Here is a 24,889-nt window from a genome sequence, read left to right on the forward strand (position 1 = left end):
GTTCAGCTGCTGTTGACCAGCACCCCCAGGTCCTCTTTTAATCAGCAGCTTTCCAGCCACTCTTCCACAAGCTTGTAGTGCTGCATGGCACTGTTGTGACCCAAGTGCAGAACCCAGTACATGGCCTTGTTGAGCCTCAGCCCAACAATCCCACCTGCCCAGATCCCTCTGCAGACCCTTCAGCAGATCAACATTCCTTCCCAACTTAATGCCATCTGCAAACTGACTGAAGGTGCACTCAATCCCCTCATCCAGATCATCAGTAAAGATATTGAGCAGGACTGATCCCAGTACTGAGCCCTGAGGGACACCACCTGTGACTGGCCAATGGCCAGCAGCAGTGGCTGCCCTGTTGCTGGGCAGGAGGTGTTCCTTGCATGAGCTCAGCTAGGGATGCCTCTGCCAAAAATGACTGCAAGAATGGTATTTGGTGGAAGATCTGCTCTTCAGTGTTGGTTTATGCAGTGGTCTGGCAGTGCTGCGTGGGGCTCACTGCAGCGTGCAGCCCTGGGCCCTGCTGCAGGTCACCCAGCTGCCACACCTGTTCCATGGGCTTTGCCTGGGGCAGGGAATGGCGGCCAGGGCCTGTCCCACCCCCAGCCAGGAGCAGGCAGCCAAGGGCACTGGGGCAGCTCCAGCTGTGGCCATCTCCTTGTGGCTGAGCCAGGGGCAGGCAGGGATGTGTGTCCGGCTCAGCAGGGCCGGTGGCTGGGCAGGGCTGGGGCAGCTGGGATGTGGCTGGGGCAGGGGCTCATGGCCCCAGGAGCTGACATGGGGGGTCATGGGGACAGCCCTGCAGCCCAGGCTCTCAGTTTGGCTTCCTGGTCTGGCTTGCCTGTGGGCAGAGCCCGTTTTAGGATACATTTTTATAGGAGCCTTTGTGCCTGGTGTTTCTTAAGGCTGTTGAGGGCAAATAGAGGAAATTTGTCCTTGAAGGGAGAGCTCCAGGTCTGGATTGCAGGCTGTAACACAGGGCTGTGGATTATGTTAACATGTGTGTCTGTCATGACTGAGTGTGCGAAGAGGTCAGTGCAGACCCGGCTTTGTTATCATAGCCAAAGTGGCCATATGGACCCTGATGGGAAGGTGTGTCTCGCACCATTACTTTAGTTTTTATGTAATGACTTGTTTTTTGAAGTGCCTTTGTTCAGCCATGAAACCCATTTAAATGTCAACTTCTGAAACCGCGTTTCTTATTTTAATTTTGTCACATCACAACAGTTTGATATGCTGAAAGATTTTGCTTGCTAAAGTCTTTGTTGCTGAGGCTGAAATAGCTGTAAAAGGCAGAGCAGGAGACAGGAAGGGAGAAGAAGGGCAGGCTAAGCCCGGAGTCCATCAATGCTGCTTGGAGGCCCTGCAGTCCTGTCGCGAGCTGGGGGCTGGCTGGAGGTGTTAAGAGGAGGAGAGAAGGCAAGGGCATGAGTGCTGTACCTGATCCACTGAAGCTGGCCATGCACTCTCCTCCCATCACTGTCATGCAAGTGCAGTGGTAGGTAACACAGGATTAAAGAAAGTACGGGAGCTGATTACTTTTCTGTTTGTACCTTCATAACATTTGGAGTACTACCTGACCCGTGAAGATTTCTGCAAAGATTCCTGTAGGTAAGAAACAAATGATTAAATTTGCTGGATAATAGTTTCTTTGCAGCACTGTAAGCTGGTCTTGACTGATGCTGTGTTAATGGTGCCTTAAAGAAAACTATCAGCAGGCTAATGGCAGCTTTGAAAACAAAAACTTACCTTGCTTCATCCTATTCATATCCAAAGAGATGTGCATTTCCAATCCTAATGATCCATTTAACTGCCAAGATTAAACACAAGAAAAAAATTATATGCAATTAAAAAGGAAGAGGCATGTTAATGTAACATTGAGGCTGTGTGTTTGAGGGCGGTCAAGCAACTGGAAGACAGATCTTTAAAACTGAGATTAGTTTTCATTTGGCTCTTAGAGAATTTTATTCTTCCTGTTTCCCAGATAAATATTTACATTGCTTTAATTCTGAAGCACAGTCTGAAGTGCTCAAAGGTTAATGAACAAAGCTTCAGCATTAAGGGCTAGCTAAGTATTTCCTTCATGTCAGAGATGGAAACAATCACTTTATGACACACATACTTGATGGTAGATACTACTGGAAGGTTGTTGGAATGATTCATTTGTTTAAGCTGTGTTCAATTGTAGGATCACCTCCATTTACTTTTGTAATTCCTGTTTCCTAAGAGTGGAGGTCCTCACTCTCTTCAGAAAAAAAGTTCCTTGTGAATTGCAAACTTCTACAGGATAGCAAGCTTGTAGTGCACAAATGAATTTGATGCTCATCTGGCATGTTTCTTTTGTGTGCAAGACAGCCTTGCATGTAAAACAGTTGGATGCAGAGCAGGTGCACTGACCTGGGCTCCTGGATCCAGTGCACTCGTGAGCAGCATGATCACTGTGTACTTGGCCACTTCAGTCCCACGTGCCTGTTGCTAGGACTGCTGGTGTCTTATTCCCATGGGGTTTTTTTTTCTGCATTAAACTGAGCTGCTTTTTATTTCCCAGGGAATTGTGGGAGCTTGTCTGTTCTTGGGGCATGTTTTGAAGGGGAAGGGAAGAAGATATTGTGGGAAAACATCAAATAACTGAATTTGCTTTAGGGCTGAAATCAAAGGGCTGTAATCATCAAAAGGTGGAAGAGAGCTAGCCCACAAGAAAGCGGCAGTGAGGGTTTTGCCTGTAGCTCCAAATAGGCCGGGGTGGCTGGGAGTGGAGCACTGAATGCAAGGTGGACTGACTACTTATGTGAGTGAGTGAGTGAGTGGGAGCTGGTTTGGAGCAGTGCATTAGTAAAGGCCAAAGCTGACTTGCAATAAAACAAAATGTTACAAGAAGGCCAGAATAGTTTCCCGTGAATAAAAAAGTTAAAATGAGACAGGTACTGTTGCCTTGGCTACTGGTGCGATGTGAAGATGCTTTGATGTAAACTTTGGCCCAGTGCTCCTCTCACCTAAGCCAGATTGAATGTGTAGATAACATAAGCCACCAAGCTGCTCTTACTGAGAGATTGGTAATTTTTAACTGCAGCTTGTTTCTCTGTACATTTGGAATCTTGTAGATTGGAAGCTCTACCACCTATTATTTCTCCTTTGATTCTATCAGAAGTGTTTCAGGGCTTCATATAACGATTCCCTATTTGAGTGCATACATGGATTTTCAGTTATAAAAAGTAGTTATTTTTTCTTTGTGTGTGCTTTCTGTTTGTTAAAAACAACAGCATGAGAGAACTTAAAAATTAACCTGCATTCCTTAGTGTATTTTCATAAGTAGTTACCCAGATCCACAGCAGAAACCACAGTAGGAAATGAGCTCTGGTCTGTATAGAAACAAGGTGAAACTGATGTCCTAATTTTTCTAATTAACTACATAATTGTTTAATCCCTTTGGAAAATGGTGGTGTAAATTTGTGTACTTTGGTTTTGAATATTTTTGTTGTACCAAGTATCTTATGCCTTGGCTTGTCTTATTCAGTGGTAGATGCCAAAGGCATTATATGAAGCATCTTCAGCATTTTTAAAGTGGAATAAATATAGAAGTACTCTTGGCACAGCTATCTCCTTCTTGCAGCTGAAGGTAATGGGGATTTTAAACAAAGAGATATTTGGTATGTTTGATTTCAGTGATTGACAATGGATTCTGTTGCCTTCTTTTAATTCTGCATTCCATAGGCCAGGTAGAAAGCTTGTGTTGGCCTCTTTTCTGGTCACACAATCCTACCTGGTTGCCTGTATTTTGTTGTGCTGAAATGACGAGGCAAGGACTGCTACACCCACTCCATATTCAGTGGATTTTATCCTGTGAATTCTTGTTATGGAAGGCAGCACTGTTTATTATGAATGTAGGATTTATTAATGTCCTGACGGCTGTGCTTGGCACCATGTGTGCAGAACGGAACCATTTGTGCTTTATCTAAGGTACCTGCCTGTGGGAGGAACATGGGTACAGTGTCTTTTACACATATCTTCTACAAGCTGTGAAGATGCATTTGAGGGGGTTGCTCCATCTTCTGTCTTCCAAACCATCTGGGTTTGGAAGAATATGAGAAGGATTAAAAGTAGATATTTGGCAGCTTTTGGCAGTAATGAGAAAGTGGGGTCCTCAAACAGTGTCCAAATGTAGCTTCTTTAGAAACATCTCAACCTTTTTTTTCTTCTTTATCTTCAGAAAACAGTTCTCACTCCTCCGATCCCGTATGTTGTCTTTGAACCAGCAGATAGGGATCTCATAAATGGCCCAAGCTTTCTAAGCCCTCTACCAGAGAAGTCAGATATTTCCTAAGCTGTTGCTTTGACAGTGAAGTTCAGAAAACAGGGGCATGCAGGGGTGGAAAGTGTTTGCTGCACTGGAGGGATTTCTCATGTTTAGACGTGCTGGTTCTGGAGACATTCTGAAAGTGGTGAGGTGAACTTTAAACTCTGCTTGCATCGGCCATTTGAGGGATTAAGAGGACTGGCACCAAGTGAAGGTCAGTGGGAAGGAGCTGATGATACCACTTTGTGCTGACTGGTAGGTCCCTGTGCCAGCCACTGCCTTCTCTGAGCTAAGTTTCAAATGCTTTGATTTGGTTTGCTGAAGCAAAGCTTGCCTGTGGAGGCTGCATATGTGTGCAGCCCAGCTCTGCTTAGTTGGAGCAAAAAGTCTATCCAGGAGCTTGGATTCAGGCCAATTGCTGCATGAGAAAATTCTCATTTTCCTCCTGTGTTTTCACATGCTCACTCAGCCTGACCAGCTCTTGGAAAAGAACTGATGTTTCTTTAGAATTTGAGGGTGTCAGTCGGCTCATCCAAACTTTATAATTTGAAACTGGGTGTTCTATTATTAGCTGTAGCCTGAAGTGATTTTTGGAATGCACCTGTCATTTTGATTATGCTTACTCTTTATTTGTTTTGTTTCCTTGTTCATTGATATGAGAAAATATTAAAGAAATGTGCATCCCTTGCGGCTTGTGGCTAATGTGGTATGCTAGAATGTTTTAGAATACCTGAAAAGAGTTTTAAAGGAATCTGGTAATGTAAGTTGGACAGAGTGATTACATGCAACCATGACTATGCATGGGAGTCAGCTACGGCTCAAGGTTTTGTTTGAGAGGAGGGAAAAGATAATTTGGAGCTATCTGAACACTGATTTACCATTACCAGTATTAAAACAGGTCCTCTTCCATTGCAGAAAGTCAGAAAGTCTTCTGAACTGGTGCTACATGGTATTTAAAAGCTGAGCAGGAGTGGGGTTTTTTTTGGTGGTTGTTTTTTTTTTTTTTTTTTTTTTTTCCAATGGGCACAAGCACTTTTTCCAAGCTCAGGACAGCTTGCTGAGCTCTCTCAAATATAAATCCTGAAACCTGCTTCTCTGACCTATAAGAGTTTGGATTGTAACTAGATCAGGATTGGCTGCATTTTAAAGGCATTAAGTTTATTTTTTTTTCCATTATTAGGCTAAAATGACATGTTAGAAATGTTTGGCAGAAAATTTTGTCTGTGTGTCTTCTGCCATGCTCTTATCACCCTAGCTTGAAATTGGCTGGAGAGATATTGATATTGTAACACAATGATACCTGTAGGATTAAGCTGCTTATTTTCACAAAATTTACACAACCTCCAAGTATCTCCACTAAAGCGAAGAACTTCATGCTCTTTTAGTTGGCAGTGAATCCACACAGGTAAGTTGTTATAGCTTCTGTTGTATTCTTGAAAAGGAAAAGCCTTTATTTGGGCACCTGAGAATCAAGATATGAATTACAGGAAACCCACATTTCCTTAGCACTGGTGCTTCCCAATGCATGTCATTGTTTCTGCTCCATGTAAGAACAGACAGGAGGAATTCAAACTCAGATGTGATACACAGCCTTCTTTTGAGTAGTTCCTTTGTTGGATACTGACAGACTAATCATGGCAGATTTATCTTTGTTTGTTTGTTTTTTTTTTGTTTTGTTTATGGAAGACTATTCACTCTAAAGTGTATGTTTTATTAAAGAAAATTACCTGCTAGCAGCAAGTCCCACACTGATGTGAACCACTGTCAAGCTACCAGTTGTTCCCTGGATCTCCTTTGTTGATGTACCATTTCATTGCTCTTTGGTGTGCCACGGTGCAAAATAGCAAACCACAAACAAAGAACAGAACAAAATGATCCACCTGAAAATACACCACCTCACTTCCCCAAGCCCCAGTGATCCTGGATGGTACCCTGGGAGTACCAGCTTTCGTTTACAAGAAATCTTGTGGAAGTCAACTCTTTTGGGATGCATTGGATGTAGTTTGCACTGAAAACTCCTTTGACAACTGAAAACTTTTAAAATGGAAAACAACAGAAACATGAGACAGTAGCAGCATGGAGCTTCCTCTCTTATCTTTTTTTTCCCAGGGAGGGAAAGGGAGTGCCTGACTTTGATCTTATTACCTTCCTTCCACCTGATTCTCCGTGTGTGTTCATGCAGTTTCATGTCTGGAGACTTGATTATCCTTTCTGGTTTTCCTGAAATATCTCTCATTTGAGAAAATCTGTAGGTGGAGGTGGAAAACCCTGTGAGAATCTGGAGGAACAAAGATTATAGGAGTCTTCCTCATTAACATGTTTGTGTCCAGGCTGATCTCTACAAGGGCTTCAAACCTTAAGACTTTGTATATTTGTAAAAAAAGTAGCCAGTTAAAAATAACTTTATTGTTTGTTTAACAGAGTATTATACTTTGAATTCCAAGTTCCTTTGAACTGGCTATTCTGTATCATACATAGACTAGCACACAACTGGTACTTTAAAAACGCACAGGAGTGCTTCTGGATTCCTTTTGATGGCAGCAGTTCTGTAACCCTGACTGTAAGGTCAGGCTCAATGTTTGCAGAAGGCGTGCGATGCTTATGCCTATCATGTTGTCCCCAGAATGGAAATAGGCTGCTGCAGGTATTTGGTTTACATGCAGGTGTTTTGTAGGCGTGGACCAAATTAAGGAGGAGTTCTACTGAAGGACTGTATTTTGGATTCCTTGGAATTAGTTCCTCAGCTATGCCCTGTAGGATAACGATGTTATGTTTCTTACATGTACTTCACTGGTGCTTGAAACTCTGGGTTTCAGAGTATATGCCAAGTACAGTGTCAGTGAGAACACTGCTGTCCTTTACACCTACCATTTTATCTTAAGTTGCAGTGTTTAACTGCTTGAAGTTTTCTTCTCCTGTATTTCCAATCCTATCTTTTATTTCAAAGGTGGAGTAATGTGAAAAGAATGCAAAATAGTCAGCTCTTTGTCTGACATGTACTGGTGATAAAAAGCTGAACTATGTTTAAGAACTGGAGCAGAAAGGATGCTCAGATTGTATTAGTTCCTTCTCTTGGCATCTGAAAGTAGAAAATAATTTTCTACAGAAAGGACTACTACACTATATTGAGTAAATTAATTAAATCTGTCCAATTTGAATGTTTGACTTGAGAAAGGTTGGGGTTATGGTTTGTTTGTTTGGGTTTTTTATTTGCTTTTTTTGTTTGTTTTGTTTGCTTGTTTTGGGGTTTTTTGTGGGTTTTTTGGTCGCTGAAATTACCATTTTTTAAGTGTTCAAGGTAACCAGCTAGTAGTGCCCATCTTGAGAGCTTTAGATGTGGTAGTAAAATAATTAGTCTTACTTTTTCCATCTGTAACACTGTATTTTAAGTTACATTAGTTGTGATTTATAATATGTGTCTTTTGGTCAAGCATTATGAGCAACACAGTTAGACAGCCTTTAAGACAGTCTGTCCTTAGTCCCATGTCCTGACCCAACCTTTGTCATGGTTCACTGGTTAACTTTATCAAGGTCTGAGGGAAAGCACTGTGTCCAGATTTTCTGGTCTAGGATGATGCTCTATGTTGCCTTCAGGATCAAAAACAGCAGCACTGTAACAGGAGGATGTAGGTCTTCCATGTAGCTATATGAGAGATACCATTGGTAAGATTTATCTGCTGGAAGACAGACCTCTGTGCTGTAGTGCTTGATGCTCTCTTACCAGTCTCCTGTTGTTTGCTGCAGATGGATGGGTTGAATGGACCTTAGAGACTATCCAATTCTAATCCCCCTGCTGTTGGCAGGGACATCATCCACTAGACTGGGTTGCCCAAAGTGCCATCCAGCCTAGCCTTGAATACTCCAGGAATGAGGCATGATACTATTTCTGTGGTAGACATAGAAAGCCAGGTGAGAGAAATCCCAACTTGTGAGCCCTGGGCCTTGGTTAAAAAAAAAAAATTAAAAAAAAATGTTGCTTAGCTTTAAAATATTTTCCAACATAAGTGATTTTGACCAGATGAAATTCTCATTCTGGAAGATATCTGCTCCTAAGTTAGATATGAGTCTTTACATGTTAAGTGGCTTTGTGTGTATGAATTTTAGTTGTCATGTGATGAATGTGTGTATTTGATAGCAGGGAAGGTGAAGAACAGAGAAGGCTAACCTCCAAGTGTTTCCAAGAAGCAAGATAGTTAAAGGAAAGTGAGACTCAGGAATGAGCAACTGAAGTGTGAATCCAGGTAAATTCCTTGAATGGTTCCTTGAGAGTGTGCCAGAGGCTAGAAACTAGCTAGCATTGTCCAGAAGGACAAAACACATGTTAGTCTCACCTGATGGCTTGCTCAAGCTGTTCTGGCTCCTTGCTGTAAATGTATTGTATTGGCTGAATTCCAGATCTAGAAATTTTGAACCCATATTACAGAAATCATGAAGTAAATTAGAAAAACAAAGTTGTCTTTTTATTCTTAATTGTTCTTGCCAGCAACTTCTGAATGATGCCCAAAATCTTATTAAAAAGGCTTTGGCAGTTGTTACAGGTCCTTTTGCAAGACAAAGTTACCATTATTAGAGTGCCCTACTGTGAGAGGCACTTAGTGGTAAATGCAAGTGAGATTTAGTACTGCCTGAAGAATGTCTAGTGATGGTGACTGCAATGCACCCAAATGAGATGGTGTTCAATCCATCCAAAAGCTGTTGGTAGTCTGCAGCTCTCATCTGAGGTGGCTGGCCTCAAAATAGGATATTAAAGATAAGCATCATTTTGGACCCTGAAAAGATTCCTGGGAAGCAGAGGATTAACTAATAATACTTTGTTTTTGAACACAAAGGTGGTTTTCTAGAAGGACACTTCAAAAGGACACTTGCCTTTCATGAGCTTGCAGAGACAGGGAAATCAGACACTGGACATCATCTCAAGACTGTATAGTAAAGTTCCCAGTTTGTCTGTTAAGTAAAAAACTGCATTTTAACTTCTAATCACAGTATTTTTCTGATGCACTTTCATGTGTTCTGGGGCATGAAATACATATTTAAGCTTTTAACCTCTCTTTATGGGGATTTTCAGAGATTTGGACTCAAAATTTTTAACCCTAAAAATTTTAGCTCCGGTAGCTAGGCATACTTATGAAGCAGGATATGTGTTGTTTTTAGCCACCATCTGGCCAGGGAGCAGTACACATAGGCATAGCCTGGGTTCCTTGTGGTCCTGTGAGCAAAGCAGGATGGAATTTAAAAAAAAATGTTAAAACACTTAGTTCTAGAGATGGCTCAGAACAAGGCCCCTGCACGATGAGTAGGCAAAGAGGCTACTGTAGTACAAACAGATGGATTTCAGCAGAACAAAACAAGATGTAGCTGTACATACTACCAGTAACACATCCTCTCATCTGGCAAAGCTTGTGCTCTTTGCTGAACCAGACTTCAACTCTGTTTGGTTATTTGTTTGGAGCATGTGTCTTTGTTGTGAGGATCAAAGTACTGCTGGAGGTACATGTGAGGTAAAGTGTCTGAGATTGTTTCAGAGTTTATATGACAACAACATTTTTAGTTAAGAGAATAATGTATTTTGAAATTTGACTTGTTAAGCACTCCTTTTAATAAGACTTGTGCTGTGTTGGTTTTCCTGTTTGGAATTCAAAGGCTGAGGAGTTAATATTCAATTTCAATCCTAGCTCTCCTGATTTACTTGCTACACATTTTTAAATTTTTTATTTTTTTAAGATGCCAACCATAAGGTTTCTTGGTGTAGTGCAGATGATACTGGCTGTTTTCATGTTTTTGTGGCTTTTAATGAACTTGAGCATCTCTTAGCATGGTGCCTGGCATGCTCTGAATTTCAAGACTGGAGCCTTGAGAAAGTTACTAGTTTAACCTTGACTCTTTTGATGCCAGCTCTTCTAGGAAGAGAAACTGAGCTGAGATTTAGCTTAAAAATTTTGGAACTAGCAGGGAGCTGTTTTGTGTCTCTTCATAATAGCTGGCCCTGACAGTTTAACAGAGCTTATTGACCATCTGTTTTGTCTAGTTTGCCACATGGCAGAGTAACAACTAAGCCAAAAAAACTGGTGGGACAGTGTATTAATTAAACAACTTTCTTGTGAACACTATCAAGATACTAATTTGATTGATATTGTACAGTTAACTTGAAGAGTTTTGTCCTTTCTCTTGCTGCAGTTGCTGGGTATTTAGCTGAAGACCAGAGGATGGTTGGTGAGGAAGGAGATGTTTGACTGTATATTGGAGTCCCTGTTTGTCTCCTTGCCCTCTGTCTTCTGTTAACCCACTCTCAACAGATGGAATCCAGAGTATATTACAGTCTTGTTCCCCTGCTGCTACTTCTGACTGCTGTTCTTTGCCTCTCACAAAGCTGGCAAAGCAACAGCTGTTTCGTAAGTTTTCTGTTTGAAGGGAGAAACATAGCAATGGGGGGTGGGGGGAGAGACTGAAAGACCAGTCATCTTGCTTGCATAAGTCTAGAGAGAAATATCATTCTTGTCTCTTTTTAGAGAGCCAGTAACTCCTCTGTGAACAGATTTCCTGTTCTTCAGTGTTTGTGTTCCTGGAAATACAATGCATCTTTCTGCAAGGTGAGAGGAGAAGTTGAGAGCTTTAAGCAAATAGCACTGGTTCTGTCTGCATGTACCTAGCTGGAGGAACCTGACTGTGGGCTGCTTGTTAGTGTGACTAATTCTGCTCAAAGGCACAGCCCCCTGGGAAGGCAGATTTAAAATCCAGACTGTGCTGGTGGCAGAGATGTGTAACATGCTCTCTGAAAGGGATGTGGTAAGACTTTGGCAATATCCAACAACTGTCTTCTTGATCAAGGAACATGCTGTAGGTAGCATCTCTGCATCTAGAGGATGAATCCTGTTGAGCTTGTTATAATGAACAGATGGCTTGTTAATATGTTCTGCTATGCTATGGCAAGCCATGCTTCTTCAAGGCATTGCTAGCTACACTTTCATTGCAGAAATTTATGTACGTTCTTTTTCTTCTGATAATTTTCTGTAGCGACGGGTAACTGTTCATGCATATGTGGATGTTGGTGTATATTTCTGGTCTGTTAGCATAGTCCTGAAGTGTATGTGTGTGTGTGCACTGTGTATATACTGTGCTCTTGGATGGTGTAACATGAAACAGTATTGCCATTCAGTGCAACATCAGTCTCAATGAAGCTACTGTTTGGCTCTATTTTTAATATACCTAGGCTGCTGGAAAGGCTTTGCTTAGTATGGAAAGACCTTCAGGAGAAAACTGAAAGACCGCTGCACACATTTGGGCTCTGTCTGAAAAGCTGTGTCTAGCTGGCTGCAGACAAAGCCTCTGATAACACACCCGTGTCTTGGCCTCTGGAAACTCAGTGCTAACCACAAACATTGCTCTGATTGTGTTCAGGACTTCCAGGAGTTGCAAGACTACACCCAGGTAGTCTTGGTGTGTGCGTTGCCCTACAGAACAAGGAAACTATTTAAGAAATGAGATCTTGAGTTCTCTCCTTTCTGGGAATCTTTGGTATTCCTGATAATTGAAAGTGGCGCCTTCTGGCATTTGAGGTATACTTGAGAAAATGACATTCCTCTTAAAAACTTTTTCTCCTCCTCACATATTCTTTTTTTTCTTTTTTCCCCCCAGTGTGTTAATTAAGGTACTTAACAGTAATCTGTCACTCTTTTGTTAACTTGATAATGTGAGGTTTATAGTCCCTCTACTAGGGCTCCAGCCCTGGAAATGAAGGGCTAGGCTTGATACAGCTTAAAAAAGGTAATATTATCCTGGAGCCGTAGTTCAGTTATAGGAAACAGTTTAAGCAGTTGTTTTCTTTAGCACATACATGGGAGTGATACTGCTAAGAAAGGGTGGGGGTAATAAGTGCTCACCCTTCAGCAGCCTGTTGGAGTTCTCTCTCCTCAGTTCAATTGCAATTGCAATTCATTGCAATTCCAATTGCAATGTCTCTGTTTTGGTATTGCCAGTCTGCAAAGTCATCTATTTTAAGGGCCCTCATCAGCCCTGGACTTTCTTTGTTTGCCTACATCATCTTTCTGCCTCAATGATTTGTGAGGACTAGCAGCTGTTGCATGAGCATCTGGAATTTTTATGGTCGTGCTGGAAAATATTGCCTGTTTGTGTATCAGAGGAGCAGAGGGACACCTCAGTGCTTTGGCCCCGTTCTGTTTTGGGATTGCTAACTCTGCCATGATCACGTATCTCAGCGCAGTTTTTCATTATCCAATATGAAAAGGTCTGTCACGTTTGCTGCTGGCGAGAGAGTATGTTGTGGAAGATGATAGGCTCTTTAGCATTTAAAAAGTAAAGCTGTAAGTAAATTAGAAGCTTCAGGAATTATTTCAGTTTTCTACTTTTATACAAAGCCAAAACAACAAATATCTTGCCTTACATTATACTTTTCTCCTTCTGTATGCCTTAAATTACTTCTCAGGCTATGGGTATGAAGCTACAAAGCTTTTGTTTCTTAAAAAAAAAAAAATTAAAATCTATGCATATCATCATAACTTACTTCTTTTTGAATGCCATATGGAAGAAAAACACACTGTTTTTCAGCCTGTGACAATTTCCAAAAATGCATATGATTAGAGATTGCTGACAATTGCTGACTTTGCATGTTGGTTTCTCTGAAAAATGGGTGCAAATATTTTCACATATATTTGACATCTTCTTAAGAAAGATAAATCTTGAAGTGAAGTAGGAGATGAGAACAAATTTTAGGCTGACCACAGCAAAGTGAGAGTTCAGTTGAAAAAGTGTACTGTTTAGGGATCAAGGGAGCTGAAATGGGAGTTCCTGCTGCTATGGGCTTTCTTGGAAGGCAGTTAGGCTGATATCTGTTCTTAAAACAGTTGTTGCAGATCATCTGCAGGCTCTGCCAAGGGACACTTGCTCAGTCTGCATTTTCAAGATGGCAACACAATTTATAAGGTTTGCTGGCTGTTCAGAGTGCAATTCTTTGGCTGTGAGCAAAGGTTAGCTTCTCTTGGGGTAAGTAAATGTGCCCATAGGGGCCTTTGTAGTGAAATGGGTACAAGAATGTGGGAGGAGCTGGGGGTCGGAAGGATTTGCTGGAAGCTTTTGTTTTACTTGGGCTTTGGACTTCTTCGCAATGAATTCTTCTCTTGCATTTGTGCTCTGGTGGCAAGGATGTGCTCTTGATGTGGAAATAGAGTGTCTCCTTACAACCCGTTTTTGGAGACTCTCAGGAAAGTGTGAATGTGTATACTTGAAACCACATGAATGGCAAGGCATTTTGACAGACTCCTGAGAGTTTTTAAATGGATGTATCTTAAAATGGTAACTGAAACTTAAATTCCTTTCAACCATGCTAGATTTGGGTATAATAAAAGGATTTTGGAAAGAAAGTGAGTGGTTCAAAGCTTGCTGGCAATTAGATATTGACTAAAACAAGATAAAAATGACACAGAACCCATGAGCACAGATGTCAGGTTGTGAAATGTGTGAAGGAAGGGTGGTTCTGCATGATGGAAATCCCAATTAACAAACCAGCTGGGAAGATAACACTTCAGTGCAAGAAAGAGATCTGAATTATTCCATTGAAAATCCCTATTTTGAAAGGAATTAATACAACATTACAATGACGTAGAATATAGTCTGAACTTACATGTTCAGCTTCACCTTCCAGCACTTTTTTAGAGCACATTTTTCTCTATGTTCCAGTGATACAAAATTTTCAGTTGAGACATTTATTAAATCGTGAAGTGGTAGTGAAATTGAGCTTTCTTTGTATGTTTCTTACTGGCTTGGCCTATTTTGTCTGCAGAGAAATGTTGGGCAAAGCTGGCTTTTCTAATTGAATAGAAGCACCTGCATTGGCATCATGATGACTCTGCCTTGGAGGTTAGGCAAGAATTTCCCAGCCAGGAGAGGAAAACACAAAGAGATGTTCTGCATGTTAAAAAGAAGTGGCCTTGTTTCTGTTGTACTGGGCAGTTGCATCAGTGTCACAGTCAAAACCATCTGATTTTTAAGGGCTGTCACAATTTTTGCTGACGTTGTCAAATACATGGTAAAAGATGAGTAAATAAGTTATATCTGATTATCAACTTCCATTTCCTAAATAAAGTGATGGAAGTATTTAAATGAATGATGGGGCCATGAACCAAGTAACTCTTGCCAAACTGTTTTTTTGGCCAGCTAGGGATCCCTATAAGCTGTTCCATTCCAAGTCAGAGTCAGTTTTGGTTACTCAGTGTTGGATGCTTTATGGCAGGGGCTCTGAGCAAGTGCTTCCTAAACAGCTGCTCATACAAGGACTACTGTGTATGGACACACTAGAGTTGGTACTGCAAGTGTGTGACCCCTGACTAGTGTTTCAGTCACCCATTCAAGCAACAGATAAATACCAAACTAAAAATAACAAGTCCAGGGCCCAGGGTAAGTATTTTCAGTCACGGATATGATAGGCTCTTTTGAAACTTGTTAAAACACAGGATACCAAGAAACTGATTTGATTAAAAAAACCCGAAGTTGTGTGTGCGTGCATTTGTTTTATCTTTACAAAATTCCATTTAGCAGTTAATTAGAGGAAAAATTACTCCTGTTGATTCTTTGAAAATTACTCCCTTAGCTTCCATATAATAATGAAATAAATAAATTTAAAAAAACCTGAGAGGGAAAAAATCTTGAACTGAAGTGGGGGGAAAAAAAAAGTAAAAGGATCTGTTATTTATGTTTCTTGGCCAAGGCACCTGCACAAGCCTCCAATGCTGTTCATGGAGTTGCAGGCTGCATCCAACACTGTATGAGTTACCTCCCTGCTGCTGATGGGAGAATGCAGCCGGTGAAATGTGGCAGGCAGCCCAGGCATCTAAATAAAGAGGCATGGTCTTCTGAAAGGGCACAGAAAGCCTTCCTTCCAGCAAGAAAACTTTATGGGTGTGCTGGTGACCAACAGTAGGCAGTGTGTCTGCTAGGCAAGCATGGCCTCAGCTGAGCTGGCAGAGTTAAAAGTGCAAAAAAACTTAGTTTTTCTCCTAACACATTATTCTTTCAATAGCAGCTTTGTGGCCCTGATAGCAAGCAGGTTTGAGAACTGTGGAAAGAGAGGAACCAAGATTTCTTCTTCTGCAGAGGCACTCTAGAGTATTTGACTGAGGTCACCATGTCATCATTTTCATATGGTCTATATAAACACAAAGGCAGCTCTGACAGTAGTGGTCACATTGGTGGAGAAATGTAAAGTGAATTTTAATGTCTAGTTTGCCCATACTGATTAAAGAAAGCCCTTGATCTCTGTTTCAAAATCCCACTGCCACCAGTTCTGGGTGTAGGTAGGCATGAATCTACATTGAAGCAGCTTGCAGAAATTATGATGCTTCATCTCTTGCAAGCTGCTAATATTATAAAGCTCTACCTACCAATGTTTTTTCAACAATTTCTCTATTGTTGTTTGGGAAGTGGTAGCATGTTTTATTTGAAGCTTTGTGTTGGCATAACTGTGTGGCACTGAGGCAGTTTAGGTGTGATGGGTAGCATCTTTCTGTGATGCAGTGGAACACAGTGGCAGGGGAGTGGTCCAGATTTTCCATTGTTCTAATTTGGAAAACCCAAAGTTGCATAGCTTCTATATATTGAGTTGTTCTCAGAACCTGGCCCTGCCTCCCCTTCCCTGAGTAACTTCAGTAAGGGTTTTGGCAGTGCTTGTACTCATCTCGTTGTGCTTTAGCTTAACTTCCCCTTTCCCCTCCTTCAGCTGACTTTTTTACACAGTTGGCTGTCTTATTTTTCCCCTCACTCCTTATGCAGGTTAAAATGTTGTGTTAACCATGTTATGATTTAGGACTTAACAGCTGACTTAAACTTAGTGCCTGTAAGTGTAAGGAGTTTGGGGGAAATCGTGGTGTGTTGCCATCGTTTTTCTGCCCTCTAACCTTCTAACTGAAGGAAAGGCAAAACTGCAGTGGCATCTGCAAAGACAGCAGCTGACTCTGTGTTGAATGTCAGTGCAGGAAGGCTTGTGTTCTGGGGGAGGGTGAAGATATTCAGGGAGGCTGGGTGGGGAGGCTTGTGCTCTGGATATGGATGTCCATTCCCTGCCCTCTTTCACAAAGACTTGCCCATAAAGGGAGCTTTCACAGGAATTGCATTGAGGGATTGATGTTCTTATCTCTGCCCAAAACCCTGATCCCTCCTTGCTGATAGAGGGACCCCACCTGGAATAAGGGCACAAGAGACTTGTGTCCTTTTGAATCACCTGAGTGCCAGGATTGTGCTGTTTCCATTTTTGTGTGATTGCATGGGATTTTACAGTAAAAACTTCGGGGTGCATTTGCTGCTTTAGAGGGGCTGGTTCTTTGAATGGAACTTGTAAATGGAATAGCATCTGTCTGTTTCCTCTGCTCTACTTGAGAGCCAAGAGGAGAGGCTGATCTATCATGTGCCAGCTTGAGACAAACAATGGTTCACAGTGACTGAGGCAAGAGAAAGAGCCTGCTTGGGTAATGAGATGGAAGAACTTGGCTTGAGTGGATGGTTCTCCCCTGATTATTAAAAATATTAGTTGTTAATTGCTTTAATGAGGTTCACAACTAGAATATAAGTGTTTTGTGTGCTCTGTATATCCATTGCCATGGTAATTTATTTTTCACTGCCACTTGAAGTCTGAAGTTGCAGCTGTACCTAACTGCTGGCATGTACATGGGCATTAAGATGCCTTTATACTTAAGGGATTCCCAGAAATTTTCAAACATTTTACACCATGTTTTTTATTTGTAATTGTTTGTAAGTAAGGAAGTTTGAGCTGTTCTTAACTATTGTTAAGTAACATTAACATACAGGATAAGTGTTCCAGTTTGCTTAGGGTGATATCATTATACAGGGTTTGTCCTGCTTGAGATCATTCTGATCTGAATTCCTTCCTCCTTCCCACCACCCAAACTCAGACCCCACAAATCTGTGACCCTCATCACTTACTCTTTCTAGGCAACTTGCAAAAGTACTGATTGACAAGTCATGTCAGGTGACATCTCACAGAGGGATGTCTTACCTTTTGTTTGACTCTAAATCTCTAAATTTGTCATTATGTAGACTGATTACATCAAAACTGTGTCCCTCTTTTTTCTCTAAGGAACATACTGCTCAAACTGGTCTCCTAACTGTGTGACAGGAGAAGATGGTGATGGTTATGGAGGAGACCAAGAATTCCTAACAGTGCTCTTTCAGGGAAGGCTGGCTAGGCTGTGGGGTAGGCATGCTCTTTCAATTGTCCAAGGAGTATGGTGGTATCCTTTTGGCATACAATCCTATGCTTTTTCTTATAGTGTGTCTCTGGCTGGGAGCAACACACACCTAACTTTCATACTGGCCTGGATCTGGGATGCTCTCAGGTTTACATCTTGGAGCTTGAGAGTGCTCCTTGTTCCCTGGGCTCAGACATGAATTTCCAACAAATTTCCTGGTTGAGATTTCCTTGTAATATTATGTGTACTTCCTAATATAAGCTTGGGGCTCTTTCCCACTTATCTACTAACCAACATAGGGTAAATTGGCAGATGCAGGCAAGGCTTTTTACAAGCAGTTTCTTTTTTCTCTGAGCCAGGTGGTTGTGGGTAAGCTTTGGTCTGGAAATCTAATTGGTGTGTTAATAAACTATGGCACTTGAATATAAATGCTCTGCCAACAGGGTTTGTTCTCTTGGTCTGAAAGCTGCCCTAATGCAGCTATGTTTTCTGGACCATGCAGTTTGTGCACACTGGCTGAGCAAGCTGTGGTCCAGCAGTGCCTGCCTGTGTAAACACCATCACTGTGTGTTTAAGTGTCTGTCCATCTTCTCACCTTTTCTGCAGCTTTGTTTCATCCTCTATATTGCTAGACTTTGCAAATTCCTAGGTAAGCTCCCCTTCTGCTTCACAGCAAGGTTTGTAGTCCTCCATGCAGAGCTCTCTAAGCATTGTTCTTGGCATTGCTCTTGATTTAACAACTGGCAAGCACACTTAAAATGTTCAACTTGTCCAAATTGAAATAATCTGAGCTGAGGAAGTTCACAGTATGTACCTGCCTCAGCTGGAATATCCTGAAAAGCTTTTTAGGTAAGATTTCAGTTATTTCTGAGGTTGAGATTAAAATCAGGAAGAAAAAAAAAGTGGCTTTCCACATTGCTTGAGGACTTTCAACAGCCAAGTTGAAACTTTGGTATGTGTGATCTTGGAAATTTTGGAGGGACCAGATTTGCTGTGCGTCGGAGATGCCTGTGGCCAGTTTATGAAAGTGTTTTCAGTTTAATCAAGCAACTCCCCTCCTCTTTCACTTGTGCTTGTCATGTGCCTGAACTTGTTAAAGTTTGGCAATAAGCTCAAAGATTGGCATATGTGAACAAGCTTGCTCTGTGGGTAACTAGAAGGGGCTGGGCTCTTGTAGTTTCATCTTGGCAGGGAGCCCTCATCACGGTGCCTGGGAGCTCAGTTGCTCCTTTTCTGCTTCCAGCAGTCCTTTCTCTGGCCCTCAGTTGTAGAGAAGGGGTACAAAAGATGGATGTAGAAGCAAATACCGAAAAAGATAGGAGTGGAGGTGGTAGGATTTTGCAGGAAACAAGATGTTAAAGTAAAAGCTGAGCGCTACATTTTTAAGAACAGGAGCAGAGGGCAGTGTGTGCTGTAATAAAATTAGACTTGTTCTCCAGACCAAGAATTGTGTGTAGGGCTCAGGAGACCTTTCTGTGCTTTGCCAGCAGCTTCAGGGGCCCTTGTGTTTGCAAACTGTTACCTCCCTCTAGTGGTGTGTGCACAAGGCTGTGGATTGCTAGCTCCTGGGTCAGGGTGTGTCGGATCTGGACCATATCGATAAAACACCATAGCCTTGACTTTATCCAGCCCTTCCTACCATGTTATGTGGATGCATTTGGTGCACCAGTGAGATACTGGGCAGATTGCATAAGCCATTCTGTTGACAGGGGTGCACTTTGTGTCCCTCCTTTGTCGTGTATTTAACTGGATCCACATGATGTCAGACTTGAAGACAGGCTCAGCACAGAAGAAGGCTTCTGTTAAAGAGCCACACTGCCACAGATAAATTATGATTATTCATAAACAGTAGGATTATTGACTCAAAATGAGTGAAGAAATCTTTGCCATGAATGTCTCTGCACTTCTATTCAACAAACAAGAGTGATAGACAAAGATAGACTTGCTGTTGGTAGAAGAGGCTGCTGCTCTGGTTGGAACAGATTGGGTACAACACGGGTTTTTCTGCCTCTTAGTTGGAGCCAAGACTGAAGGGCATGTGCTCAGGAGTGTGAGGCCTCTGTCTCTCTGTTGCCTTTGAGATTTCACGTTCAGTGACTGATTGCTAATGAGATAAGTGCCTGATGGGGGAGAAAAGAATATGTAACTGCGTGCTAAAGATTGTATCATACTGGGAGCAGCATCCTAAATGTTATCTGATTATCAGCAGTACAAACTAATATTCACTGTTGCATGAACTACTTCACCTGGACCAAAAAAAAAAAAAAAGAGAGCTGATTTTTTTTTTTCATGTTCAACATTAGATCATGATGCCTGCTATGGCATTACTGCTTTTAATATTTTAGGATTGGAGAAAACATGCTGTTATTTAGTAATTGGGTTTTACCACTGAGGAGTCTTGTTCTTACTGCAAATTTCATGAACCCTGGCACTTTTGAGTACCTTCTTGCTGTCTTCAGCATCCTTTTCTAATCTTCTTTTCCTCATACCAATCAATAGATGGAACAGTCTTTTTGTCTTGCAAATAGCTTTATTTTAGCTGTGTATTTTGACTTTGCACTTAAGTAGGATTGGCTTTAAACAAAAAAAGAGCTTTCTTTAATTCTGGATTAATAATTTTTGATCAATTAAACTATTTTTTTCTGTTTTCACTTTTATCCACTTTTCCCCTCATGCATAAGTCCCCCAAAACAACAGAAAGCTTTGAAATAAGAAGCACATAAGTTTTTCTTTTGAGTTTTCTAAGAATTACTATTTGGTCCTATTAATTTACCTGGACTAAGTGCAATCCATTCATAATCCCACCAGGTTGCATATGCAACCAATGATTTCTAGTCCTGGTAATTTATGGGTTTTTAAATTCATCATTGTGAGACTTGAACCTCTGTCTTGCAGTGCCATCCATGCCTGCAGATGAACTGGTTTAGAACTGCCTTTATTAGATACCCAGCCTGTTCTAAAATAAATAAATATTTTAATATATGAAATGGATAGTTCCAGAAAAACTGGTCCTATTTTCTACTTTGATTGTGGTCTTCCAGGACTCTGAGAGAAATCCCTGATTCATACAATCTGAAACTTTCATATGTCTGAATTGTAAGGTCATCTTTACTTCCTTTTCCTTAATTTTTCTCTTGTTATCCTTTCCTGCTGTTTCCAAACTAATGATACAAATGATGACTTTAACTTTTCTTGCTGTGTTTAACTTCTCCTTTCTTTCCCAGATTTAAAATCTAAACTAAAAATCAATCAAGCTTATTTAATTATTTCCCATCACTGCAAATGTGGTGATGCACGGTGAATAACAGTGAGGATATGGGATAATAGATGAATTTGTCAGTTGGATTTATAGTGGGAAGTTATCCATAGGGCAACCATTGCCCTTTAAATTTTAAAGCCTCCAATAAATGTTTAATTAGTAGATACTTGGAATGATGTCAGACTTGCTTTTGCTGTACTGGAGGTGCTGTCCTCAGGGTCAGCAGACTGGAGTGTGCAAGTGTTCTTCAAGATGCCCGTGCAAAATCCAGCCCTTTGGCTTAAGCTGCTGTGGGAGCTGGTTTTGAAGACCTTTCTCTGGTCTCACTAATGGATGTTCACCTGTTTCTGTTCCATTCACCACTGCCAGCTGGGGAGGTTACAATGTCTTAAACTGCTACAGCTGTTTGCTACTTAATGCATGTCTGTGCCCAAGGTCTTTTGCCAGTAGTCTGCAAGGAATTAATGCAATCTAAAGACTAATGGGTCTGTCTTTCAATGCAAGGCTGAATTTAAGTTTTATTAAATATCATGGAAGCTGTCTTTGATATTTTCTGACTTTTGAATGATTAAGCAGAAATCAGCTCATGTTCTGCCTACATTGTCAATGCAGACTACAGAGGGTGCTTAAAAGGAGAATGTCCATCCTCCTCTCCCCCAAGAGAGGATGTTTGATAGATGTTTGCACCCAGAACCCCCACACCCCTATTTTAGCTTCTCTGGAGGCTGCTCCCTGTCAGCATGCTGCTAGTGGTTTTTTGCCCCCCCCCATCTGCTTTATGCATCTCTTACTGGAGCAGAACTGGTGGCAGTGTTTGGTTTCTTGCACTGCCTCATGACAGTAGCAAGACCCTTAAAATAGCATCCTTTGGCTATGCACAGACCCTTTCAGGCTTGGCCCAGCCCAATCTGTATCTAGCTGCTGAATTGTAATTGGAGCAACCAGACTAATCTCACCAATAAAATCTGTCAAACAGAAGGCATGACTTTGTCTTTCCTGCCTCTGTCATTACAGCTGTAATGGGGTAGTCAGGCTCCTGACCTAAGGGCATGTTTTTCATGCCTTACATGAAACTCTTCAGATCCTGCAGGCGCAGTAGTTCAGATGGAGAAAAGGTGTTTTGATTGTTTGTTCATTCAGCCAAAAATAAGAGCAAGAGTTACCTTTTTGGGTTCCCCCTCCATTTGTGTTATGTATCAGAGTTCCAATCTGCTGTAAAGTAAAGAAGATCCACATGATATTTTACAGAAAATGTAACTTAATTGAATGCCATTGTGTCAGATACAATTATAGTTCCTTGTTTCAGAAACATTTTTGATTTATTTTGTGTTATCACTTTTTGTGATGTACAGAAGCTGTGTTGCCTCTTATACTGAAATTTCAGTGAACTGCTGGTGCAGTTGACCTCTGAATTTATGGTACTGTGAACCTTGAAGATGTAGGAGAAAGTTGATTTGAATAAGAGGGAAGAAGCAAGGATTTCTTCCATTTGACTGGTACCATTCAGAGTAAAACTAACCTTTCAGGAGCACTCAACTTCGTTGAAGTGTGATCACAAAAAAGCATTATATACCTTCTAAGCAATTTCTCTTCACTGCTGCTTTTCAACATTGTTTCAGTTTGCTAGAATGCCGCTCCAAGGGACAAGAGTTCAAAATGTGTATCTGACAAAATACTCAATGTGCTGAACAGCACTTCTGAATGCAGACATATGCACTATTGCTATTTACACAGTTCAGTGGATGTGTATTATAATAAGTTTACAATATTAGCAGTAACTCCAGGCACCCTGTCTTAACAGTATTTAGCCTGAGCTGCTTAGATAAAATGTTCAGGAGATTTACTACCTATGTGGGGAATTTCTGGTTCTTGGCGTGATATGCGAATTAGCATAGAGTTGGGATTATAAACTACTAAGTAACTGTACCACTGTTATGGATTATTCTTTATCCTTTCCAATTCTGATGGCTTTTACTGAATATATAGCCTATGGAAGACTTCTCTTCCTCTTGTTTAAATTGCTAGTGAATCTGTTGCATTGGGTTAGAAACTCCCATATTGCCGGATTGTGTTACAGTAATTGGTATCTTTGCTTCATCTCAGCCAATGACCACGCTTCCTTTCTGACCAGGCTGATTGGGCAAAGGGTGTGCCTTGTGTATTTTTGTTCATTGGGTCGAACTGCCTGCATGACTGCCCTACAGTGTCCCTGCGCACTTTTCTTCAGAGATGGGGAATGGGGAACTTAATCATCCAACTTCAATCCTTCCTCTTCACATTTTAGCTGGAGTTTAATACAGTTGTTTGCCACTTTGGTGCTTAACTTCATTTAGATTAACTTGAACTAACTTACCGCCGTTGCTAATGTTTAGACTTTTACCCAGCAACAGAATAATTTTGGTATTACCTGAGGCAGTTGCTATTGGAGCTGTTAAATTATTTCACAATTGTTGAAACTTCTGCAATTTGCCAGAACCACCACATTTTTGTAAAAATGCTTCTGTGAAGGATCTTGAGAAGTGTTAGTGGGGTACAAGAAGGCAGCAGCTGCTGCTGTGATCTTTTTGCTTCATCCTGACTTTTAAATGCACCCTCTGCTTTGGAGGCTTTCAGGTCCCAGTTTTCATTAGGTAGGTGCCAAAGTGATGCCACATCAGGGAGTCGATTGATGGCAGTGTACTTGTGGGAGAGGAGAGTCTTGCAGTGCCCATGTGTTGGCTTAGATGGAGGAGGGGCAACAGAGGGGCTGTGTGCCATGGCACTGAGGCCGCTGTCAAGGCTGGACTTGGTGTGGAAGAGTGGCTGAGACCAGAGTTTTTTATGTGCAGCAGGGAGCTGCATAATGATTTTGATGAGAAAATGTATAAAATAACCAGCAGAATGTTTTTTGCATAACTGAAAATGCTATACATGGTGATATCTGCGGATGATGAGTTCTCATTGAGATTCTAGAGCTTAGAGGTCCTTCAAAATGGATGGACTGCTGCTCTGACTCAGAGAGCAAGGCATCTGATGTGTTGGTGATGCAAAGAGAGAAGTGTGTGGGTGGAGGAGTGTAAGACTGAGTATTCTGAGAGTATTCTATAAAATATTCTATGCCTTAGACTTTGTGCTTCACTTCAGGTACTGAATATCTGAGTTCTTCATATGGAGCATGTATGTCATCCTTGTAAGCCAACTTTATGCAAGGGAGGTGGTCCACAGTGTTACCAAGAAAAGCAGTCCAATCAAAAATACTTTCAAAACAATTTTGTGGCTTGCTGCAGTTATCTACTTCCTCTTCCATCTCCTTTTTTTCCCTCATCCTCTTGCCCAGTTCCGTGAGAGTAGCGTGACTTGTCCTGCTGGCCATGCGTTAGTGACATGTCCTGGCTGAGAGCAAAGGATTTCTTAAGATCTGTCACCTTCTGTGAGGCTGGGGCTTGGCCTGGTGCTGGCCTGGGAGCAAGGAATCAAGCCACCATCCCCTACTGATTTCCTTGTCTGGCCCCAGGAAGATGGGTTTGTGTGCTATCACTAGGCTGCTTTTGGGGTTAGTTAAAAGAAGCTCTATGGACTGAGTGGGTGTTTTTGCATTTCAGGAAGAAGAAATGCCAGAAGTAGAAATTGACATTGATGACCTTCTTGATGCAGCCAATGAAGAGGAGAGAGCTCTCAAATTGCAGGTAATATTATTTTATAATTTTAAATCGGAAGGTGGCTGAAGTAATGCGTCTGGATCAATACCTTGTGTTTGATTGAATCCACTGTAAATGTAGAATTACAATGGAGAGATTCCTAGATCAGTCTAGCATAGTCTACCAGGCTGTTCAAAGTAATCAAAATCCTTTTCGATAAAAAAAATTTGCAAGGTAGGCGATAAGCCTAGTAAATAAAAAGAGAAATATGCTAAGCCAAATTAGCCTCATTCAAATTTGTACAATTATGTAAAATAAAGAAGAGAAAACATGGGAAAATGAACATGAAACAGCACATGGAAAAAGCTGTGTGACTGAGAGTCAGTTATGATGACCAGATAGTTTCTGTGATTCACTACAGCAATAGAAATGTGTATACAGACCAGAAATCTTCCCTTGTGCTTAGCCTACTGGCAATTATTTCTGCCTGTACTAGAAAGAAATTGGAACCCAT

General features: G+C 41.3%; 1 protein-coding gene across 1 annotated transcript in view; it reads left to right on the forward strand.

Annotated features, from left to right (window-relative positions):
• PPP1R14C (protein phosphatase 1 regulatory inhibitor subunit 14C) overlaps window positions 1-24,889 on the forward strand; it is a 50,197-nt gene that overhangs the window by 15,244 nt on the left and 10,064 nt on the right. Inside the window, exon 2 of the mRNA XM_041469969.1 lies at window positions 24,340-24,423. Within this exon, the coding sequence (XP_041325903.1) occupies window positions 24,340-24,423 (84 nt within the window). The remainder of the gene's footprint in view (window positions 1-24,339; window positions 24,424-24,889) is intronic.

This window comes from Pyrgilauda ruficollis, unplaced genomic scaffold, assembly GCF_017590135.1.
Source record: "Pyrgilauda ruficollis isolate IOZ18807 unplaced genomic scaffold, ASM1759013v1 scaffold24, whole genome shotgun sequence".
Classification (NCBI taxonomy): domain Eukaryota; kingdom Metazoa; phylum Chordata; class Aves; order Passeriformes; family Passeridae; genus Pyrgilauda; species Pyrgilauda ruficollis.